Source organism: Carcharodon carcharias, chromosome 4, assembly GCF_017639515.1.
Source record: "Carcharodon carcharias isolate sCarCar2 chromosome 4, sCarCar2.pri, whole genome shotgun sequence".
Classification (NCBI taxonomy): Eukaryota; Metazoa; Chordata; class Chondrichthyes; order Lamniformes; family Lamnidae; genus Carcharodon; species Carcharodon carcharias.
In genome coordinates this window covers 152,265,948-152,283,199 of record NC_054470.1, presented here as the reverse complement: position 1 = coordinate 152,283,199, position 17,252 = coordinate 152,265,948, and the positions used below count along the sequence as shown (strand labels likewise).

Here is a 17,252-nt window from a genome sequence, read left to right as displayed (position 1 = left end):
CATTACCATCACTGAATCCACACTGTCAACATCTTGAGGATTACTATTGACCAGAAACTGAACTGGACTAGCCATATAAATACTGTAGCTACAACAGCAGGTCAGAGGCTAGGAAACCTGTGGTGAGTAACTCACCTTTTGACTCCCCAAAGCCTGTCTATCACCTACAAGGCACAAGTCATGAATGTGATGGAATGCTCTCCACTTACCTGAATGGGTGCAGCTCCAACAACACCCAAGAAGTTTGGCACCATCCAGGACAAAGCAACCCACTTGATTAGCACCACATCCACAAATATTCACTCCCTCCATCACCGATGCACAGTAGCAGCAGTGTGCACCATCTACAAGATGCACTGTAGGAATTTACCAAGGCTCCTTAGGCAGTACCTTTCAAACCCACGACCACTGCCATCTAGAAGGACAAGGGCAAAAGATAGATGGGAACATGACCACCTGGAAGTTCCCCTACAAGTCACTCATCACCCTGACTTGGAAATATATTGCCGTTCCTTTACTGTCGTTGGGTGAAAATCCTGGAGCTCCCTCCCTAACAGCACTGTGGGTGTACCTACACCACATGGACTGCAGCGGTTCAAGAAGGCAGCTCACCACCACCTTCTCAAGGGCAACTAGGGGTGAGCAATAAATGCTGGCCCAGCCAGCGAAGCCCACATCCTGTGAATGAATTAAATAAAAATGGCATGGGAAGTGTGGAAGTGATGGGATGTGAGGGATCAGGGCTACAGGGCTACCAGCCCACCTTGGCACTCAGGTATCCTTGTGGCTGCCTCCGATCTGCTTCCGGGGATAATGGGCCTGACTCTATCCTGCCCCTGCCACCGCGGAGTGAAAATAATAGATAAAAAGGTGATTTATACTGAGCTGGTCTGCCGAGTCTGGAAATTTCCTGAGTTAAGCTACCTGCCTCGGTTGTGAAATCTGACTCAATGTTTCAGCCTTTGACCTTACATCAGAACAGTTCTGATGCTGCCAGACCTGCAGAGCATTTCTAACATTTTCTGTTTTTATACTGTATATTTCTGAATGGCTCCTCACATACAGAGAAATAGTTCTTTACAGAGTAGTTAGCAGTGAGTCAACATTCTGTACAGAGCTTTGGTGAGACCACATCTGGAGTACTGTGTACAGTTTTGGTTTCCTTATTTGAAAAAGGAGATAATTGCATTAGAAGCAGTTCTGAAAAGGTTAATTCGTCTCATTCAGTGGTTGAAGGATTTATCTTATGAAGAAATGTTGAATAGGTTGGACCTATGCCCGTTAGAATTTAGAACAATGAGAGGTGATCTTGTTGAGACATGTGTGATCATGGGGGGTTTGGTGGGGTGGATGCTGGGAGTATGTTCCCCCTTGTGGGAGAAACTAGAACTAGGGGACATAGTTTAAGAACAAGAGGTCTCCCTTTTAAGAGGGAGATGAGAATTTATTTCTCTGAGGGTCATTCATTTTTGGAATTCTTTTCCCCAGAGAGCAGTGGAGGCTGGGTTAGATAGTTTCTTGATAGATAAAGGAACCAAGGGTTATGGCAGGCAGACAGGAAAATGTCACAATCATATCAGCCTTGATCTTAGTGAATGGCGGAGCAGGATCAAAGGGCCTAATGGCCTACTCTGCTGCTAAGTCCTATGTTCCCATTAAGCAGATGGAAGGAGGAAGAACAAGAAGATGGGATAAGTGTAAAGTAAGGCATGTTTAAAGTGAAGGGCCTTTAGCAGGTTTCTGAAGGCAGGAAGTAACAATAAAGAATGCTGAGGGAGGAACTTCAAGAAGGCAGTGATATTATGGCTGAACAAATGTCTGTTGATGGTGGAGATCAGAGAGCGAAGAATAAGAAGTAAGCTAGTGTTAGAGGATTGGAGCGTAATGCTAGTAGTATCCATTTGGAAACTATGGACAACAGGAGGAAGTGAGAACATAGAGAGATTTGAAGATGTTATTAATTATCTTAAATTCTTTGCTGCAGCGGAACCTTGTGAAACCTGGTAAGGACAGGTGTGTTGGGGATGTAGGCCTTACTGTGAGGAGAACACAGTTCTAGGTAATTTTGAGTTTGCAGTGGGTGGAAAGACTGGCAAAGAGACTGTTGGAGAAATTCAGCCTCGATAATAAAGATATAGATTACAGTTTCAGCAGCAGAGGAGGTGGAGGTGGGCAATGTTGCGGGTGTGAAAGAAAGGAGTCTTTGTGATTGATCAGGTGTGGGAAAAGGGAGGAAGTTGAGCTTGGGATAGGGCAGGATGCCAAGTTTCTGCACCCCTGGATTTAGTTTGAAGTGTCAGTTTGATTGATAGAATGGAGGCTGGAGGCACACAGCGTTTGCCTGTACTTAAGGGATGGCTTCAGGTTATATTTTGTCTTGGGAATACTTTATCTGATAAACTATCAGTTTACATGATATTTATCTTGGATTCAGCAAGTCACCAGATTACTAATATGCCTTCTGTGTGTCAGAGTGCTGTGAAATAATTTATAATATCTAATTTATATTGAATGGATAGATTGCAAGGTAAATTTTCCAAGCCCATACCCGTGGTGATGTACCTGGACCTCCATGAGTGTACTGCTAACCGAGTAAATACTCTACTCCAGGCAAGGACTGAGAAACTCTACTTCCATAACTACATCTCAAACTACAGATTCCATTTACGTAAACTTTAGTTGCTATTCATAAGTGACACAAAAATCTTTCATCACAAAAATAATTATTTAAATCAATTTCTTCTCTTTAGTATTACAAGCCAGAGTTAAACAGGCCTCTGAGGGTCAAACATAAAAAATAGCACAAACCAAGTGGTGTGTCAATTGTGAGTTATACTCTTGATCCAATACTATTTTTAAATTTTGTTGATGTACATCTGATCTTATAGTATAGCTTCACTTTCGACCATCAAAGATAACTTTTTTAAGATGGTAAAATGAAAGCAAAATACTACAGATGCTGGAATTCTGAAATAAAAACAGAAAATGCTGGCTCCCTGAAGAAGAGTGATACGGACTCAAAACGTTAACTCCCTTGCTCTCTCCACAGGTGTTGTCAGACCTTCTGAGTTTTGCCAACATTTTCTGTTTTTATTTTTTTAAGATGCTGTTGTGCATTGTCTGAATTGATGGGATTCTGTGTGATGCAAAAAAGTCTACATAATGTCTATGGGAAAAGCTTCAACAGTGGCTAACAGGATAAGTTTAGGATAGTATTAGAATAAAGGAAGGAGCTCATAATGTTGTCAAAAGCAAAGTAAGCCTGAAAATTGTGAGGATTTTAAAATTAAGCAAAAGGATGAGCAAGAAATTAATAAAGAATAACAAAATATGAGAGTAACCTAGCTAGAGACATAAAAGATGGTAAAAGGTTCCACAGGTATGTAAAAAGGAAAAGATTAGCTAGAGTAAATGTGGGTCCCTTAGAGGCAGAGTCAGGGGGGAGAAATTATAATATGGAATAAGGTGACTCCAAATGAATATCTTGTATCTGTCTTCAAGGTAAAAGACTCAACAAAACATTCAGAGAATGGTGAGAATTCAAGGGTCTAAAGAAAATTTTAAAAACTTGCATTTATATAGTGCCTTTCATGATCACTGGGCATCTCAAAGGGCTGGATTTTCCTGAGTGTTGTACTCCCTGCTCCCCCACCCCGGCGAAAAAGGTGGTAGGGTACGGGCCCACTAAAAGGCCAGCTGCCCTGCAGCCATTTTGCACCGGAAGTAACATTAATTGTCTAAGATCGAGACTCCCCACTGCCCTCGGGGAAAAAGTGTTTTGGCTGGCATCTCTATAGACCCAGCAGCGCCAGGTTCGAGTGGTGGCCACTGCTGGGACCACAGGCAGTCCCCCAAAAAAAGGAGGTTATAGATCCGGACTTCATGGTAAATTAGGGTCATCAGGGGCCTAGCTGGCCGACACCAGTGAGGGGGTTGGGAGGGGATGTGTTTGAGAGGCCAGGAAAGGAGGGTTAAAGGGGGACATGACCTTCTGGGGAGTGGGGGGGGGGCCTCTGATGGACACAGGGAATCCCAAAAGTGGCTCCCCACCTGCCCTTGCCTAACATACGCCTGCGCAGTGAAAGCTGCCGGGCTCCCACCTGACATGGGCCTCCCACTGCCATGGGTAAAATAGCAGCGGAGATGGAATGAAGCATTTAAGTGGTCATTGATTGACCACTTAAGGACCTCAATAGGTCCAAGGGTAGGTGGGCTGACCAATGCTTCCCCCACCCAGCATAAAATGGGAGACAGGTGAGGACAGGTGGGAAGGCCACGCACTATATTTTACGAGACCTTCCACCTTCAAATATGCCGGTGGTGGTGGAGGGGGGCTGGAAAATTCATCCCAAAGTGCTTTATAGCCAATGAAACAGCTTTGAACTGTTGTAACATAGGAAGTGTGGCAGCTGATTTGCACATAGCAAGGTCACAAAAACAGCAATGATATAATGACCAGATAATCTATATCTTGTGATGTTGACTGAGGGATAAATATTGGCCAGAATAACTCCCCTGCTCTTTTTCAAAATAGTGATGTGTGATTACTTTATGTCAATCTGAGAGGGCGGATGTTTAACATCTCACCTGAAGGATAGTACCTCTGACATTGCAGTAAGTGCCGGGCTTGGGTGTTAGCCTTGATTTTTGTGCTCAAGTCCTTGAGTGAGATTTGAACCCAAACCCTTACAGCTCCAAGGCTAGACTGCCACCAACTGAGTCATGGCTGACACATTAAAATAATTTAGGATATTAATATAATTTGTAAAGAAATAGGAAAAAATTAGGAATAAAAACAGAAAATGCTGGCAAAACTCAGCAGATCTGGCAGCACCTGTGGAGAGAGAATCAGGGTTAACGTTTTGAGCCTGTATGACTCTTCTTCTGAGCTGAAATTAGGGTAAGTTTGACTTTAGAGGTGGAAAAATGCTAGAATCAGTATTGAGCTCAGGGAAAGTTGAGGGAAGTTGGAGCTCATTGTAAGAAGATCAGTGGATTAAGGCTGATCCCAGGACATTGAGTGAGTATAGGAAGGGAGAGGCCATTCTTGGCTGTTCTGTGAGTAGGATTTGTCCAGCATAAGGGATACAGAATAGGAAGAACTCGCTACTTAAAATCACTGCAGCTTTCTCTTCTCAAACCAGGAATGAATATTTCTGGTTTAGCTCTAGTCTGATGCTGTTTGATGTCAATTTTAAAGCTGAGGTTCTTATCAACCAAAGTTATAAAGGAATATGGGACAAAGACAGGTATATGGAGCAGGATTTTTGGGCCACAATGGGGGTGGGTGCAGAGAAGGGTGCAGAGGTGAGCAGGTGTAAAAATCTGCGCTACTGATCGAGGTGCCAGTTTGCAAGCTCTGTCTCACTTCAGGGCCATTTTCCTGAAGACGGAATTGGATTCAGTAGGGAAAGCAGCAAGAAGCCAATTAATGGCAGTTAAAGGCCCATTAATGATTATTGTCAGAGGCTGACTGGAAAATTTTAGTCAGCCACTTGGCCTCCCCAGGCATCGGGGACTAGGTCAGCTGCCTGGAGGCAGGCCTGGGGGCCAGAGTTCCAGGCAGACTTTGAGGCCCTCCTCTCCTGAACGCATTTTTAAACTTAACAGTTTAAAAAGTTGGGGAGTGGGTATCTCAAAATGGAGTCATCCTCTCTCTCTCTCTCTCACTGGAACTGCAGGCCGCTGCTCCTTCAGTGTTGGAGTGCTTTCTATTGGTCCATCAGCTTTGAGAGCTCCCGCTGTTCTTAATTGGGCAGTGAGCCTGTCCTCTGGCCACTAATTGGGCAATTCATGGAAAATCACTGCATAGTGATCGTTTCCTACACAGTACAAGGTTGTGACTCTCATTTGAACCAAACATAGGGGTCCCGACACAAGGCCTAAAATCCTGTCCATGGAGTTAGGTCATAGATCAGCCATGATCTCGTTGAATGAGGGAACAGGCTTGAGGGGCTGAATGACCTACTTCTGTTCCTATGTCATTGTTATTGGACAGTTCAATCAACTGGGCGGTTCAAATGATCTTCCTCCCACAGCTTCCAACCTGATAGTCGCCCAACCTCGGACGGCCCGCTTCTACCTCCTACCCAAAATCCACAAACAGAACTGTCCCAGTAGACCAATCATGTCAGCTTGCTCCTGCCCCACGGAACTCATTTCTCATTATCTTGACTCCCTTCTTTCTCCCCTTGTCCAGTCCCTTCCCAACTACATCCGTGATTCCTCTGACACCTTACGTCACATCAATAATTTCTAGTTCCCTGGCCCCAACCGCTTCCTCTTCACCATGGACGTCCAATCCCTCTACACCTCCATCCCCCACCAGGATGGTCTGAGAGCCCTTGGCTTCTTCCTCGAACAGAGGCCCGAACAATCCCCATCCACCACTATTCTCCTCCGTCTGGCTGAACTTGTTCTCACACTGAACAATTTCTCCTTCAACTTCTCTCACTTCCTCCAAATAAAAGGTGTGGCTATGGGTACCCACATGGGCCCCAGCTATGCCTGTCTCTTTATGGGGTATGTGGAACATTCCTTGTTCCAGTCCTACTCCGGCCCCCTTCCACAACTCTTTCTCCAGTACATTGATGATTACTTCGGTGCCGCTTCGTGCTCTCATCGGGACTTGGAAAAATTTATTAATTTTGCTTCCAATCTCCACCCCTCCATCATTTTCACATGGTCCATCTCTGACACTTCCTTTCCTTGACCTCTCTGTCTCAATCTCTGGTGATAGACTGTCCACCAATATCCATTACAAGCCTACTGACTCCCACAGCTACCTCGACTACAGCTCCTCACACCCCACTTCCTGTAAGGACTCCATCCCATTCTCTCAGTTCCTTTACCTCCATCGCATCTGTTCCCATGATGCTACCTTCAAAAACAATTCCTCTGACATGTCCTTCTTCTTCCTTAACTGAGGTTTTCCACCCACGGTCGTTGACAGGGCCCTCAACCGTGTCCAGCCCATCTCCTGCGCATCTGCCCTCACGCCTTCTTCTCCCTCCCAGAAACATGATAGGGTCCCCCTTGTCCTCACTTATCACCCCACTAGCATCCGCATTCAAAGGATCATCCTCCGCCATTTCCGCCAACTCCAGCATGATGCCACCACCAATCACATCTTCCTTTCACCCCCCCTGTCGACATTCCGTAGGGATCGTTCCCTCCGGGACACCCTGGTCCAATCCTCCATCACCCCCTACTCCTCAACCCCCACCTATGGTACCTCCCCATGCCCACGCAAAAGATGTAACACCTGCCCCTTCACTTCCTCTTTCCTCACCGTCCAAGGGCCCAAACACTCCTTTCAAGTGAAGCAGCATTTCACTTGCATTTTCCCCAACTTAGTCTACTGTATTCATTGCTCCCAATGCGGTTTCCTCTACATTGGAGAGACCAAACGTAAATTGGGTGACCGCTTTGCAGAACACCTACAGTCTGTCCACAAGAATGACCCAAACCTCCCTGTCGCTTGCCATTTTAACATTCCACCCTGCTCTCTTGCCCACATGTCTGTCCTTGGCTTACTGCATTGCTTCAGTGAAGCCCAACGCAAACTGGAGGAACAGCACCTCATCTTCCGACTAGGCATTTTACAGCCTTCCGGACTGAATATTGAATTCAACAACTTTAGGTCTTGAGCTCCCTCCTCCATCCCCACCCCCTTTCTGTTTCTTCCCCCTTCCTTTTGTTTTTTTCCAATAATTTATTTAGATTTTTCTTTTCCACCTATTTCCATTATTTTTAAATCTTTTATGCCCCCACCCCCACTAGAGCTATACCTTGAGTGCCCTACCATCTATTCTTAATTAGCACATTCGTTTAGATAATATCACCAACTTCAACACCTCTGTGTTCTTTTGTTCCTTTGTCTGTGACCTCTTTTGATGATCTGCTCCTATCACTGCTTGCTTGTCCCTACAACAACACCCCCCTTCTCCACTTCTCTACCCCCCCGCCCACCACCTTAAACCAGCTTATATTTCACCCCTCTTATTGTAAAGAAAAATCAGTTCTGTTGAAGGGTCATGAGGACTCGAAACGTCAACTCTTTTCTTCTCCGCCGATGCTGCCGGACCTGCTGAGTTTTTCCAGGTAATTCTGTTTTTGTTTTGAGCGGTTCAATAAACTGGGCAGTGCATTTGCCAATGATATCATGAAGCGATTTATTAACATTCCATATACACTTAGTCAGTGCTCCCTTCTATGACAAGACCCATCTCTATAACTTAACACACAGCTGGAGCTGGATGTTTTCAGTATTTGAGTTAGGTTTATTAATTGTCAGATTTATTTTTGCTAATGGATGCTTTCGAATTTTATTTTGCAAAATTTTGGTTAAATCTGAATGTCACCAAAACACCTTTTGTTCTGATATTTCATAGCACCATCGAAAAATATAATGATTAATATTGTAATATTCTGTTTGTTGTGCAGCATTATTTTACTATAAATTTTGGCCATGAAGGATATAAACCACTGGAGCTCCGAATTGAAGAAGAGGCTGACTGTGAAACATGGGTGGATGCTATTCAACAGGCCAGGTACAACCACTTATATTTTTTTATATTTGAATCCATAAACTGCCCTTAGGATGACAAAAACTGGCAGTTAACATCGTGACTTAAAAAAGATGCCTTGGAACATTTACAGGGCAGAAGATTGGTAATGAACTGATAAAGGAAGAATTTAGGAAGGGAAAGCAAAAGCATGGTTTAAAAGATGGATTTTTTTAAAGGTTTCTGAAGGCTCAGAGGAAATCATTCTGGGAGAAAATCCAGTGGCAGGAGGTAGTGACTGAGTAATCAGCTTCCAAAGATTAAGTGAAGAGACTTAGAGGAATGGTAGTAGGAGGGTACAACATGCATTTGTGACCAGAAAAATCCACTCAGAGTGGAATGGGAGCCTGGAGGGATTTGAAGGCAAGGATCCATCTCTGGAAGTTAACTTGCAGTGGAACAGGGAACTAATGGAACTTCACAAGGACAGGAAATGATAAGAGTGCAGGAACTTTGTGAGGGCCAAAGCACTTCCTGAGGAATTTTGGATTGGTTGGAGTTTGTAAAGAGTGGAGCATGGATGCTAGAAAGGTTTTAAAATGACAAAGCCATGTATTAGGATTTCAGCAAGAATGGGGCAGAACTAGTGGTGTAAACTGGTAATGTTCTCTTCCTGTCTAATGTCTTGATTGCTTGACTGAATCAAAAAAAAATACTTTTAACAGAACTTGGAAAATCAATGAAAAGCGTAAAAGCATTATAGCTTCTTCTGAGTGAATCAGAATGAGTATTATTGTGTGGAAGGAGTTATACAGTTACTTTGCTTGTCAAAATAGATACAAGTGTTATGTCTCATGAAAATGGATCAAAGTTTAAGTTGTAAAAAATAAATAGTGCATTTTACAATGCATAACACATTCTCAGGACAATCTGAAATGTTCTATAACCAATTAATTAATTGTGAAGTGCAATCACTATTGTAGACAAATGTAAGGTACCACAAATTTGCAAATTATTAAATGACCAGACAATTAGATTTTGTTGGCATTGTTTGAGGGAGGAATGTTGGCCAGAAGAACAGGAGCTCTCCACAGTGCCATGGAATGATTTTATTTTTAATATTTATTTATCTTCTTTAAATGAATTTAATGCATTACTTTAGTTTTCTAGATTACCCAATTTTTCTTACTGTGTCATTCATGTAAAATTATAATGTAGTGCAGTGAATATTGTTCAAACTACTCCTCACAAATAAAACTCAATTTAGAGAATGGGAAACCTATCTCCGGCCTTTTTATATAAATAGAGTGCTGACAGTTCAGTCACAAAACCCCACTTGTAAAACTCATTCCCCACAACATTTAATCATCCAACTCTATCACAGAAAACAACCTGAGCTTTTTAACTCTTAGATTTGCATCAGGATATTGCATGAAGTGTGAATGCTCCTGTTAGAATGAGATTGCATTCCCTTCTGCAAGATTTTGCTTCTGGAGCGGTGGAACACGAGCTATTCAGCATGAATTGCAGACAGGCCTCCCTAGAGGTTTGGCTGGAAGAGGTCAGGTTGAGGAAGAATGTTCTCATTCCAGTCTGTGGGAGGAAGATCGCAAAGAGCCAAGTGCACCAGGCATGGAGTGAGATTGCTGAGGTTGTCAGCTCCAGGAGCATAAAGGCTCAAACCTGAATGCCGTGCAAGCAGAACTTTGACCTCACAAGTGTAAGCAGGGTAAGTGGAGTTCTCCATTTATCCATTCTTCTCAACAGCACAGCCCTTTCCCTCCTGCTCCAGCCCACTCAACAATTCCCTCTCATTCATCACAACATTTTGAGTTTAAAAATGTGACCATGAGAATTTATGGCTATGCCTGCGTACTCAAGGGCTGTATGACGAACCAGCCAGAAGCTAGATTGGGACCAAATATATCAGGTCTGAAATCACTGAAGTATTGATGGTCTGCAGGGGGTAAAACCTTCACCCAGCTCAAACTTGTTTATCAACCAGGCTAAGCAGCTGAGGCAATGGGATCACCTTAGGTTCCAGGCTGAGATTATTGTCTGGATCCCTGAAGATTTGCCTCTAAACCTTCTTTTTCACTGTATGCCCTTATGTAAGTGAGCAACTACACCTTGTATCAGAGTCAGGGCACAGCATATTCCGCAACCATTCCTGCACCCTACTCAGCCACCCTACTTTGGCTGGATTTGCTGCAATGACAGATCTCAATAATGCATCTAGTGGTATAAGAGCTCGCCAACTGTAGACAAATGAAGGGTCCTCCTCCAATCTTGCAAATGTTGGCAAATTCAATGGCAGAGGCCCAGGTGTGTAAATCTTAGCACTTGGCTTTGAGATGTGTCATACTGCAGGTTTCTTTGGACCAAATATCCTCAGGCGCAATCAAATTTCTTATCAGTAATAGCTTCTGTAAATGTATTATCTAACCTAATGAAATTTACAGTTCAAATGAGCAAACCAGAAACCATATATACAGCCAACAAAACGCCGCATGGGATCTGAAGCATCCTTGGCAGACACACTGTACAGGAAAATCATCAAATGTTATTACTTTTTATTGCATATCAGTAAATCTTGTCATCATGTGGCAATAACATTTTTCTATCTCACAAATCTCAGATTGATTTTAGTAAAATTAAAGAAGTAAAAGTTAACAGCTTATAGTAAAACTTATAGTAAAATTTATATAAATACTTAATGCAAAAGACAAGGCTGAAGCGTTTGCAACCATCTTCAGTCTCCGTCTAATGTCCTCAGAATCACAGATGCCAGTCTTCAGCCAGTTCAATTCACCCCATGGGGATGATTTTTCCTATGGTGGGCAGGCTGGGCTGCCAGCGATCGGCTGCACGCCGCCATTTTATGCAGGCGGGCCAATCAGCACTACCTGTGCGGGCGGCGGGAGGAGGGAGAGTCAGGGCCAGCGTTCTTTCGCATATGTTCAGGAGAGAGCGCAGCAATCTTCCTGAGGCACTGAGCTGTCTCGAGGAGATTGAATGGTTGTGAAAACTTTTTTAAAAAATGAAAATTTATTTAAACATGTCCCCTCATGTGACAGTATCATTTGAGCTGGGACGTTTGTGAAGTAAGTAAAATTTATTAATTTTGTAGAACCTTCAGGAAACCTCATCCTGCCCGTGGATGAGGTTTCCTGAAAAACGCAAAGGCTGCTTAAGGTTGGACGGCCAGCGTTGTTAACAAGTTAAGTTAGTTTTTTAATGGGCTTAATAGGCCGTTGACAGCTTATCGGGCAGTCAGCCGCCTCCAGTGTGTGCCTGCCAAACGAAATATCAAAATGATGCACAATCACGTCGGGATGCAAGCACGATGTCATCGCCTGTCATTTTACGCGTTGGCATGTCGGGCCTGACCCTGCATGCCGACTGGGAGATTTAGCCCCATGTGTTATCAAGAAATGGCTGAGTGCATTGATACAGCGAAGGCTATGGGCCCTGACAATATTCCAGCACTAGTACTTGATATGTGCTCCAGATTTAGCCACACTGTCAACGAATTTGCTCCAATACAGCTACACCACTGACAACTCTTCCAACAAAGTATAAAATTGGCCGGGTATGTCCTATTCACAAAAAGCAGGACAAATCCAATCTAGCCAATTACTGCCCCATTAATCTACTCTCAGTCATCAGCAAAGTAATGGAAGGTGCCATTGCTATCAAGAGACATTTACTCACCAATAACTTGCTCAAGGATGCTCAGTTTGGGTTTCTTACAGCCTTGTTCCAAAGGTGGTCAAAAGGGCTGAATTTCAGAGGTGAGTGACTGCCCTTGACTCAAGGCAACATTTAACTGAGTGTGGCTTTAAGAATCATTGATAAAATTGAAGTCAGTGGGAATCAGGGGAAAACTCTACCGGCTGGAGTCGTTCCTAGCACAAAGAAACATGTTTGTGGTTGTCTGATGCCAGTGCCAGCTCATTGCTACAGCAGTTCCTCAGGAGAGTGTCCTGGCCCAACCAACTTGAACTGCTTCATAAATCTATCAGAATTTTCTATATCATTGGTTTAATTCACTAAATAATGTCTTGAATCAGTTGTTAAGTTGACCTGTTTGTGTATTTCTGAAATGACATTAAAATTCATTTAAATTCCACAGCAATGTGGTTTAGCTGTCTTACTTTGTTGCTGCTCTCGACTTCTTGCTGTATTTAGACCATAAGATGTAGGAGCAGAAGTAGGCCATTTGGCCCATCGAGCCTGTTCCTCCATTCAATGAGATCATGGCTGATCTGATAATCCTCAACTCCAATTTCCTGCCTTCTCCCCATGACCCTTGATTCTCTTACTGATGAAAAATCTGTCTATCCCTACCTTGAATATTCTTAATGACCCAGCTTCTACAGCCCTCTGCGGTAAAGAATTCCACAGATTAACAACCCTCTGAGAGAAGAAATTCCTCCTCATCTCTGTTTAAAATGGGCAACACCTTACTCTGATATTATGCTCTCTGGTTCTAAACTCTCCCACAAGGGGAAACAACCTCTCAGCATCTACCCTGTCAAGCCCCCTATGAATCTTATATGTTTCAATAAGGTTATCTCTCATTCTTCTAAACTCCAACGAGTACAAGCCCTAACTACTCAACCTCTCCTCATAAGAAAATCCCCCCATACCCGGAATCAACCTAGTGAACCTTCTCTGGACTGCCTCCAATGCTAGTATATCTTTCCTTAGATAAGGGGACCAAAATTGTTCACAGTATTCAGGTGTGGTCTAACTAGTGCCTTGTATAGTTTTAGCAAGATTCCCTATTTTTATACCCCATTCCCTTTGAAATAAAGGGCAACATTCCATTTGCCTTCCCTATTACCTGCTGAACTTTTATGTTAGCTTTTTGGGATTCATGCACAAGGACTCCCAAATCCCTCTGTGCTGCAGCCTTCTGCAGTCTTTCTCCATTTAAATATTTAGCTTCTCTATTCTTCCTGCCAAAGTGCATATCCTCACATTTTCCCACATTATATTCTATTGGCCGCTTTTTTGCCCACTCACTTAACCTCTGTAGACTCCTTGTGTCATCCTCACCATTTGCCTTCCCACCTATTTTTGTATCATCATCAAATTTGGCGATAGTACATTCACTTCCCTCACCTAAGTCAATAACATATATTGTAAATAATTGTGGCCCCAGCATTGATCCCTGTGGCACTCCACTAGTTACAAGTTGCCATCCTGAAAATGCCCCCCTTATCCCAACTCTCTATGTTCTATTAGTTAGCCAATCCTCTATCCATGCTAATATACTACCCTCAAAACCATGGGCTCTTATCTTATCTTATTATGTAAGGTACCTAATCGAATGCCTTTTGGAAATCCAAATATATTACATCTACTGGTTCTTCTTTGTCTATCTTGCTAGTTACCTTCTCAAAGAATTCTAATAAATTTGTCAGGCATGATTGCCCCTTCATGAAGCCATGCTGACTCTGCTTGATTGTGTTATGCATTTCTAAATGCTCTGCTATTAAATCTTTTATAGACTCTAACATTTGCCCAATGACAGATGTTAAGCTAACTGCTCTATCATTACCAGTTTTTTTCTCCCTCCCTTTTTGAATAAGGGTGTTACATTGGCAGTTTTCCAATCCTCTGGGACTTGTCCAGAATCTAAGGAATCTTGGAAGATTACTACCAGTGCATCCACTATCTCTGTAGCTACTTCCTTTACTATCCTAGAATGCAACCCATCAGGTCCAGGGGACGTATCAGCCTTTAGCCCCATTACTTTCCCCAGTACTTTTTCTCTAGTGATAGTTATTGTATTTATTTCCTCCCCCTCTTTTGCCCCTTGATTATTTAGCATTGGAATGCTATTAGTGTCTTCTACCGTGAAGACTGAAGCAAAGTATTTATTCAACTTCTCTGCCATTTCCTGATTCCCCATTATTATTTCCCCATTTTCTGACAACTAGGCTAAGAGGGGACGAGGCTGTACACAACCAGATATATATTTCATAATCTGCGTTTTGATGTCTTGTCGATTCAAAATTGGGTCCATACCAATTATGAATATGTAATTTGTTGCAGTTAGAGGAATTATTAGCCTTGAATCACGTAGGCCGGGATTTTCCGGCTCTGTTGCAGGGGGGACCTGCTGCAGGCGAGGCAGCGCCCCGACCAGAAGTCCATTGACTTGCGGCAGGACTGGAAGGTTGCGGTGGCAGGACGGTGCAGAAAATCTCACCCATAGTGTCTGCAAAGGCAGGCAAAACATTACTGAATTATGGTGGAGAAGTTCCGTTCACAGGAACTGCCATGAAACTGTTGGAAGAAAATACTTTGGCATTAAAAAAGCAAATTAAATTAGATTTTGGGTGAAAAACTGGGTGCATTATTGCCCATTTAAAAAATTTTACTCCAAAGTGGCATCCATGGCATACTCAGACAATTGTGAGATGAATCGCACCGGATGCCATATCGGTGCAGGTTTTGCATGTATGCAGTAAGTATCCTCTGGAAGTATGCAAAGCAGAAAGATTGTGATATCAATCAGCATGCTGCACTGGCTTGAGTCAGTGGTGCCATTTGGCAGCTCAATTTCCAGATAACTCAACTTCACACAGCTGAACAGCATGAAGGACGCTCCCATGCCAGCAGTATTTAAAGGGATCATCAACTACTTACAGGTTAGTTGCTGATTGATTTCTACACATTTTTACTATGATTGTACAAATGTTTAGTGCTTTCCATAGTAATTTCAAGTTGCCAAAATCTATAGGGAGTGGTGTAGCAGGTTCTGAGGAACTTTGTGCTGACTTCAAGGCTTCTGCCTTGCAGACATTTGTACATTAGTAGACATTCCCCTTGGAATACAGCATGATTTAGAGAATGATTTGAGGCCATGTGAAACAGGACAAACTGCTGAAAGATGGAGAAGGGAGAAGGATTCACAGCAGAAGAACATACCCACCCAGAGTCTTCAGGGAGCAATTCTCCCACATGAGCCTCAGAGAGGAACAATGTTTGATACTTCAGTGCTTCAATAAGGACATCCTTAATCTGCCGCCTGTTGCAACCTATTGCTACAATTGCAACTTCAGAACAGGGCAAGGATCACATTGCCAGTGGTTCTGAAGATAACTGTGGTGATGAACTTTTATTGATTTGACTCCTTCCAGGCTGGAGTTGGTGATAATTGCTGTTGGGAAAGGAAACAGTTAACCCACAAGGAGTTGAGTTGCTAAGTATCAGTTAACATTCTAGTACCCATTTGGATATATAAAAGGGATAACAGGTGAGACAAGCTCTCTCTGTGGAGAGTTTTATGCACCAGAAATAAAACTCTATCTGAAGGAGCCTGTCTTGGTCTCAATATTTATTGCCAAACAGCTATTGGAGCTTAACAGTGGTAGCAGAGAATGATTTCTACCTGTAAGCAAAAAGATTGGAAACTAAGCTTTCTTCGGACAAAATACTGTATTTGGAGTTAACTTGAAGAACAGAGTGGTTTGGAGTCACTCAAAAAGGCTGAATCAAAATGTAGAGTTTCGGGGTATGATTATCCACCAATGTTTTCTGAGAGTGAATCCTTTGAGCAAGGAAGGATGAAGTAACTATGTGGACATGGGTTAATTCCTTGCCAAAATAGAAACAAGGAATGTCCTTGGCACTTTAGCTACCATACAAAAGTAAAGTGAGATGCAAAGTATTTTCAGAGTTGGAGCCTGAGCATTTTGACACAGATGAAGGTTTGGAAACATTATTAGATTTTATGGATAAAATCTATCAAAAGGATGTGTGATCATATTTTGACAAATTTAGAAAGTTGGAGGATAATTCCGTAGAAGATTACATAATGGAATTCAGTAGACTGTATGCAAGATTGTAAAAGTTCCATCTAGGAATTCCCCAATCAGCGCTGGCATTTAAGCTACTAGACTGAGCCTGAGTATCGAATATGGAGAGGCTTCTAGTTTTGACAGGAGTTAAATTTGCGGAAAAACACACACTGCTAGAACAGATGTCAGAGCTCTTTAAAAAAATTCTTCAGAAAACATTCCTTTCCGGCAGCATTCATGGCACAAATGGATCATTTAGCAGTAAGACAGAAAATGGAGGGTACAATGTTAACAGGATGGTGAGATTGTTTAGAAACAGGAGGTGCAGATGTCATTATGAAAGGTGATTTGTAACTAAACACAGAGGACAGAAACACCTTTGACAATTATGGCAGGAGAAAAGAATTGGGTAATTACAACAAAAGAAAGAGCCCCAGAAATGACCAGGGTGTACTCAATTGGTGTTTTAGATATGATTCAAAATACCATTATGCAATGAACTGTCCTCAATGGTATAATAAGGTGTTTGAAATTAAAAATGAGACAGAAGACTCAGAAGAAGAATATGGAAATATTGACCAAAGAGAGGGCATTGTATTAGTTACGAGAAGTTTCAGCCCATTGATGAATGTATTGGTTGTAGATTTCTTTAACTGTGCGGTGCTAGATAGTGGATGCGTGTCTACAGTCTGTGGAATAGACTGGTTAAAATGCTACCTGGATTCCTTAAATGACAAGGATTGGAATAAGGTTAAAGAATTTGAGAATTCCACCAGTTTTAGATTTGGAAATGATAATACCCTAAAATCTTTAAAAAGGGTAGTGATTCCCTGTAAGATAGCCAGAGTCAATCATTTCATCAGCACGGACATTGTGTCTAGCAATATAGCGTTACTGTTGAGCAGACCATTGATGAAGAAAGTGCAAA

General features: G+C 42.6%; 1 protein-coding gene across 1 annotated transcript in view; it reads left to right on the top strand.

Moving 5' to 3' along the window:
• Window positions 1–17,252, top strand: part of rasgrf2b (Ras protein-specific guanine nucleotide-releasing factor 2b) — a 265,513-nt gene that overhangs the window by 22,393 nt on the left and 225,868 nt on the right. The window contains exon 2 of the mRNA XM_041185342.1: window positions 8,446–8,552. Within this exon, the coding sequence (XP_041041276.1) occupies window positions 8,446–8,552 (107 nt within the window). The remainder of the gene's footprint in view (window positions 1–8,445; window positions 8,553–17,252) is intronic.